General features: G+C 37.6%; 1 protein-coding gene across 1 annotated transcript in view; it reads left to right on the plus strand.

Annotated features, from left to right (window-relative positions):
- The window catches only part of BEND7 (BEN domain containing 7), a 132,002-nt gene extending 129,766 nt beyond the window's left edge, over positions 1-2,236 (plus strand). The window contains exon 8 of the mRNA XM_069765185.1: positions 1,107-2,236. Within this exon, the coding sequence (XP_069621286.1) occupies positions 1,107-1,165 (59 nt within the window). The 3' untranslated portion in view covers positions 1,166-2,236. The remainder of the gene's footprint in view (positions 1-1,106) is intronic.
- Positions 2,237-7,972: the final 5,736 nt, after the last annotated feature.

Below are 7,972 nucleotides of genomic sequence, written 5' to 3' on the forward strand. Positions count from 1 at the left end.
AAGAGCCATAACTTTTTTTATTTTTCCTACAACAATGCCTTTTGTGGGCTTGTTATTTGTTGGGCGAGTTGTAACTTTGAATATCTTAATTTCATCATATTAGGTAATGAAAAACAGGGAGAAATTCCCAAGTGTGGTGAAATTATGAAAATTTACCTACTGTTTTTCTGGATTGGTTTTTCTAGAGTTCATTTTGCATTAAAAATGACTTGGCAACATGATTCTTTGTGATTACGGCTATACCAAAGTAGAACACGATTGTCTATTATTATTTATTATTATTATTATTATTATTATTATTATTATTCAAGTGGTGAAAAAAAGAGTTTTGAATAAATAAATTGAGTTGTCACCATTTTCTGAGACCTGTACCTTAATTATTTGTCCGTTGATCGCTTGTTCTATATCAGCAGCACAACAGTATTGCAGTATAGGCAAAGTAACGTTCTCCTACGAAGTCAAGCTAAAGGCTAGGTTGCACAGGAGGACAGGACTGACAGCCATAGGGACAGTAGGTCCTGGGCTGCCATGAAATCACATTGGCTTTCTCGCTCACTTTGCAGCAGCATTTGAATAGCTAAACAGCAGCAATCTGAGATAGCTTTTGTCGCTGCTGTCACATGATGATGCTGTCAGGGGAGATTTTGGAGACCCTCATACACATTAGATAGTTGGCCGGTCTCCAAAAATCAGAAGGTTCATCTTACTTACATGCGTATGAGGACCCTTGGAGGGTGAAGCGGAGAAGTAACTGTGATAGGTGTCAGCTTCTTCTGCTGACAGATTCCTTCCTACCTTCACCTTTAGCATGCACAATCAGATTGACCAAGCAGATATGTAGTCCTTGTTACAAGGAAAGGTGCACCCCCCCAAATTGCAGAGTACCTGCTTAGACAATACTGAAATATACGTATGTTCTCATGATCTTAATTCATTCTGGTAAAATGTATCCACCTATCCATATGATACAGTATGTTAATAGGACATCATGGGAAGTGTTAATGAATATATCTGACAGACGTGGAAATGTCTTTATTTAAGGTCATTACAGTGTATTTCTCTTACCTTGTTAATCACTAATTAAGATTTTTACTCTTTTTTGTTAGGAAATTCTCTTCAGGCTACCGATGATGAATTGTGGCTTCATACTAAAGCAGGTTTCTGAGCAACGAGTGTCTAAGATATCTGTCCAGAAGGCGCTTCCAAGAGAACCCTGTGCCTAATCTTTAGGACATCTTTACGAGCAAAACGTCTATTTTTAATATCTGTCAGGACGTTAATGACAACAGGGTTGACAGTGTGGCTTTGTAGAGCAGCCCCTCCGACTTGTTCACAGCTGGTATGCTTTTGGTACAAAGGTCTTCTCTGAAGATTGTTGCTGTTTATGTGGTGTACTGGCATTGCACTCTTACTGTCACGTCTTGATGTGATGGAGGACATGGACTCTGCTGTCTGTGCTTTATATTAGGGATTTTTACTAAGCTTGCTAGACTTTTCCAACACTGTTCTTTTTTTACTGAAAATGTAGCAGTCATTTGCATTAGACACGAGACAGTACTTAATTAATCTTCAAAGAAGGAAGATTTGCTTTGCTATAAAACTGACAAAAGTTTTCTTATCTGCAGCTAATTACCGCATTCATTACAGCCAAGAGAGGAGAATACATTCTGACCCATAATATGATACCTTGCCCAAGAATACATGAAGTAGGAATCTCCCATTTTGTGTAATCAGGTGAAAATATAAAGTGATTTTATGGCCTACTAGATACTTGTATACATTTCATATGCTGCATGTTTACAGGTTACTTTTTGAAGGTTATGGTTTGTGATACATAATTCATATTCCAAGTGAGTCGAAAGATATAATAATGGAACAAAGGAATATTCTGCTTGTTTATTTGTGAGTTTTATGTTAATGAAGATTGTCTTCAGTTTTAAAAATCATTTTTTTCAGCTACTAATAAGTGGAAGGTTTAGGAAACTTATCAGAAGTGCATAAATTCATTTGTCTGGAATCCTGGCTGTTAAAATCCCAGATAAATCACAGACAGATTTCCTGGAAGTCGCACATTGAAATGAATCTTTTTTTTTTTTTTTTTTAAATTCGTTTATTAAACAACAAAAAGGATAAGTAAAAGATATACATATTTTGCGTATGACCGAATCACCATAGACATATTTGTCACACTTAACAAGAAAATCACAAATGTATACAATAAATTTGTTGACAATGCAGATCATAGTACCTGGAACGAGTCATACAAATCCTAAAGTATCACAAATTGTCTAGGATGCCTATACTAAATCCTTAGAAAAGCAAAAGGAACAAAACATTACGATATCCTGCTGCCAAAACCATCCCCATCACATTAATTGTTTAATATTGAAACTAGGCGTGATCCAAAGTACATTATATCTTATTATAGTGGGGTTAGGCTATCTGCCCTCTGTCGACACAGTGAGAGGTGATGAATTCCATACATCCCATATTTTCATAAATTTCCCCAAACATCCTCATATTTTGGTAAAACGTTCGTTCGTAGGGTAGAATAGAATTTACCAGATCAATCCAGGCCATAAGAGATGGATGAGTGTTACCCATCCAATAGCTATTACTTTCCGTGCCAGAAAAAGTGTCTCCCTCAGGAAAATTTGAATATGATAGCCACATGTCTCTTCATCCAGTACCCCAAATAAACAAACTAAAGGATTCAAGAGAACGGGATTATGCACAAGGGAAGTCAATATCGAAGTTATCTCACTCCAAAATGATTGGACATCCCCAAATCATATGAATAAAGTCAGCCTTCATTGCGTGGCATCTTAGACATTCTGAGGAGTTAGACCATCCCATTTTAAATAACCGTATTGGGGTTAGATTTAATTGATGTAAGATGCACATTGAATCTTTTAAAGACCAAGTCACTAGTGAGTTGCAACCAAAAATTTGATTTTTTGGCGCCAGCAACAGTGCAGTTTTCACAACTGATTTTAGCTGTGAAGGTAATGGAGCTTTCTGTCCTTTACACTCAGTTACACAATTTTTTATAGGGGACTGTTCTGAACGCCTTCATAGACAGAGCGACATAGGCATAGTTTATACCATCACATCCATACAGCAAGACCACTAAGATGAGACACATTTTCCATAATGCAAATTAAAACATTCAGCACTTTCGATGGAAAAAAAGGAAAGGCAACTTCAGATCCCAGCACACCTCCAGGTTAGAAAATTTAATTCTTTAAATGAATGAGTAGGGGAGAAGAGAAAATTCAGTGAATTGGAGGACCCTCACCACAATCTACTCCTTGGGTTCCATTGTTTTCTTCACTGGTTTATTTCAGTCATTTTTCTCTTATAACAGAGGGTCGTTCTCAGCACGTTCACTCCTTGATAAACTGATATGTGCAGTGACTGTTACATCCATAATGTAGAGTGTATCTCCATATACACATAGAATGACTCCTATTAAAATGTGATTAATGTCATCCTTTAACTGTAGATTTATTAAGAGGATATATTTTTTTATCCATAAGTCTAGAAATATACAGGTACCTGTCTGTGACATTCTCCTGGCATTGCCTTTTTAGTTTCGGCAAGATAGTAGTTCTCTAAATGTGAGTTCTGGGTACTGGACCGGTGCCCGGTAATCTGCAGCACTGTCTGCTTTGTCAGGTGGCACCAAACGAACAACAATGTCGCCTGCATATGAGCCCAGATATAAGGCGTAAATTCCAGCTGTATGGGTTTATATGGGAGTTTCCCAGTTCTTGAACTTACGAAGAGAGGAGAGTGAGGAGGAAGAGGAGTTGGCCACTTGAGTATGTGGCAAGCAGATTGGGTCAATCTATGGGTGAAACTGAGCTTTGTCTAGTGTCATCTCAATTTTCATTTAATGCTGCTGTTTGATTAGTGTTCTTGCCTTTCTATTAATATAATCTTTTTCTTTCACTATTTCTCTAGTATGTTTTATTTTCTACGTCAGAGTATAGGTAATAGAAATAAATGTGATTTTCATGTAATGAAGAGTGACTGCACCAAATCGTTTCTGTAGATGTCTTGTACTGATCAAGATTTGTATCCTATGTTTTAGCTCTGAGCCTCTTAAATAAACCCTCAGACCCCTCAGTAGACCATGCCAGCTCGGAGTAAAGACAGCACACTGTCCTGCTGTGCAGTCATTATAGTTTTTATATCCTGCACTGTATATAACTGATGTAGAGAAAACTTTGCTCCCAATTCATGTAGGTGTTTTTGATTATTTTCCTCCAAACAAAATCTTTAACTTCTGAAGTTTTTCCACCAGTCTTGTCCAGCTTCACCCAAAATTGGCAGATGGGGCTTGACTTACCCTGCACTAGTAATTCATAAAAATTTAGCCAATTTAGAGGTGTACATTTTGCGAAAAATGTACTTAATTCCCTGACAGAAGTAACATTGTAGGGGCTCATGACAGTTTGAAGATGCACCTAATTCATTAAGTGGCATTTTAGTAAATTTGGTGCATCTCGCTCCAGCAGTCCTGGTCACTAAGACTGCTAGTGGACACAATGCCAGTCATAATGAATGCAGTGCAGCAGAGTGTAGTGCAGTGCAGGACAAAGCAGTCCGTGATGTCAGTCAGCACAATGCCTACTAATCTAAATGGCAACTTGCAAAATTATTAAAGGGAATCTGTCAGCAGGTTTTTGCTATGTAATCTGAGAGCAGCACAATGTAGGAGCCGAGACCCTGATTCCAGTGATGTGTCAGTGCTGGTCTGCATGCTGTCAGTTTTTTCTGCTGCAGATCTAGCAGTGCTCTAAATATAATACAAAGCTGTGTGTAATCCCACCCACAACACTGATTGGCAGCTTGCTATGTACACTGTATATTGACAGGAAGCTGCCAATCAGTGGTGGGGGCAGGGATACACAGAGCAGTTGACTGGAGGCCCGAGACATCTAGTCCTGTAGTGATAATCTGCTGATAAAGCACTGATTTTATTGACACATCCACACACAGTCTAGTAAGTGACACATAGCTGGAATCTGACGCACCCCCTACATCATGCTGCTATCAGATTACATAGCAAAAATCTGCTGACTGATTCCTTTTAATGCATCACTGAATGTGACGGAAAGGATTTAGTTAAGAAACACAATGAGCAAACTTTAGCATATGAACATTTTATATAGAGCATATGTAACGGTGAATTAAAATAACTAAGTTTGAAGGTGAGTTTATGCCATGCTGTCAACTTTATACAGACATTCCAAGCAAAAGCTAATACGAAATTCACATTGTTCACTTTGTAACCGATCATTACCTTGCTAAATTCTGGCTTTAACTGTTACATGTTTTTAGGTACATAAAATGCACTGTACACTTTTGTATCATTGACCCAAAAGAGAATCCGAAAAAGAGAATACACTAAAGAGTATAGAAATATTTATGTAACATAAGCTACATGAATCAAATCCAGAACTATGAACGGTCTTTCAAAGTAAATGTCCCCACCCCTAAACAAGACTTTATCATTTAGGCTGCCGTCACACTCGCAGTATTTGGTCAGTATTTTACATCAGTATGTGTAAGCCAAAACCAGGAGTGGGTGATAATGCAGAAGTGGTGCCTATGTTTCTATTATACTTTTCCTCTAATTGTTCCACTCCTGGTTTTGGCTTACACATACTGATGTAAAATACTGACCAAATACTGCTAGTGTGACGGCAGCCTTACATTCGTCCACAATTCTGTGCTGAATAGTTTTTACTATATCTGGTAAATGATATTTACCTGCAGTCATAGTGGTAATATGTAGGTTAATACCGTTTTAATCATATGCAGCTGTCTAACTGGAAATTCGTCTGCAGGGATGAAAATGAAGCTATAGTCTCCAGGTAGCTGCTCACTTTCAATTCTTAGAGCATCACCGGGGACTGTGAGCAATCGGCGCTCTCTACACAGACAGTATTGTAATCCTGCCTCCTACTTGACTGACATCCAGCTCTGCAGCATGTGTGCCGAGGAGGATGTCACTCCAGGAGTAGGCGGAGTAACCACAGGGGGCTCGCAGTGCAGAGAGCACTGATTGCTCACGGACCCTGGTGATACCCGATAATTGTAAGAGAGCAGTACAAAGGGATAGCTTTTTATTTTCTTCCTGCAGATGAACTTGCAGTTAAACTGATGCACATATTTAAAGTGATATTTATCTGCAGATGAACACAATGGCTGCAGGTAATTACTTTTTTTATGATAGGTTCCCTTTAAATAGAAGTAAATTAGTGAATTAATCAGCACACAATCTTCGATCTAGAATGATAGCATTAGAGTGGATTTTTTCTGTTAAGAAAAAAAATGTCAGCATTCCATTATTTCCTAATTTATTACTGAGATGATTATATTTTCCTGTTAGGTACACCAGCCTTACATGTGCACTTGGTGTGCATGAAAATCCAAATTTGCACTTTTATTTAATGTCTTTAAATGTAGCATCTAAGTGTTAATGTTCGGCCTTAGACATCAGACTCAATGGTGTTATATCTCTCTATGTATATGGCAAACAAACGTCTCCATGTATGATTTTCTTCATTGGGCTGATTTAAGGTAACAATGACTACTGTTTAGAGTATTTCTCAAAATGCTGCATAAGGATTCTACTTGTTTAGATCATTCCGTATATACAGGGAGATGCTTTAATTTGATTTGTATATACAACTTTATTAATATGTAAATATATATGGATATTTTTAAATTCAGATTTTGTTTTTGGGTTGTTTTTTTTTATAAAGGAAAAAAATAATGGACATTTGTGACAATTGTGTCTAACACTGTATTGTGTCATAAGGTTATGGGGAGACTTTAATGTTAATTAGAAAATGAAAATAAAAATAATTTTAATTGAATCTGCGTCCTGGTTATTGCATTATTGGCGATCTGTACAGGGAATCATATGGCACCACTGAATAGCGGAGTTCTGAAATACTACAGTGCTGTACACTTGCTCTGTTAGTCTTTTCCCTCACAGATATTATGTGCATCTGAGGAAGGTCCATAGGACCAAAACATCACATAGATTTTGCGAAACACTGTTTTAAATAAATCAAAATGATTCTTTCATCTGTTTTGCCAGCATGTCAATATTGATTTTCACAAATAACAAATAAGTTACAAAGATTCTCATAAACTGTGCAATGTTAATCGCGGACAGCGCATGGACTACACACTGATGCTGTCTGTATTTTCACAGACTCATACATTTTTATGGGTAATTTTCATCCTTGACACCAATCAAAATTACATCTGTCATATTTTTCTGCACAAACATCCTAAAAAAAAAAATCTCGAATAGTACCAAAGACTTTAATGGGTATGTATTCCATCCATGAAAAACACATAAAGAACACATACGCGAAAACGGACATCTGAAGGAAGCCTTAAAAAGGACGTGCCACCATATCAAAAGTTGCTCGTTTTTGCATCTATTTATTCCCGCTGTTCTCCTGAGTATTTTATTTTTTTGCCTTTATTTTTTTCTAATCCACCATACAGTTCCAGAGATATTTATTTAGTGCTAATTTCTTGGTCTTTACCAAGGAGGAGTGACATCAGGCTGCTCTAGATTATTACCCTCTGACCCAAACCCCCTGTAAAGACCATAAAAATTAGCGCTACGTAAAAATGTCCATATCTCAGGAACCGGTATGACGTATGAGCAGTGGGAATAACTTCGGAGCCAAAACAGACCCCTTTTGACCAGGTGACGGGTCCTCTTTAAAGGGGTATTCCCATCTCCAAGATGCTATCCCAACACGTAGTGTGTGTAATAATAATATTAGCAAATACCACCCATTGCAAAAATGTATTATAGTTTTTCTGATGTGCAGACATTGCAGGACCTTCGGTTATGACCACTAGCAACTAGCTGACTGTCACTATATGGGTGGTCCACAGATGGATTCCCTAAGTCCTGGAATGCTTGCAC

Source organism: Ranitomeya imitator, chromosome 4 (genome assembly GCF_032444005.1).
Source record: "Ranitomeya imitator isolate aRanImi1 chromosome 4, aRanImi1.pri, whole genome shotgun sequence".
Classification (NCBI taxonomy): Eukaryota; Metazoa; Chordata; class Amphibia; order Anura; family Dendrobatidae; genus Ranitomeya; species Ranitomeya imitator.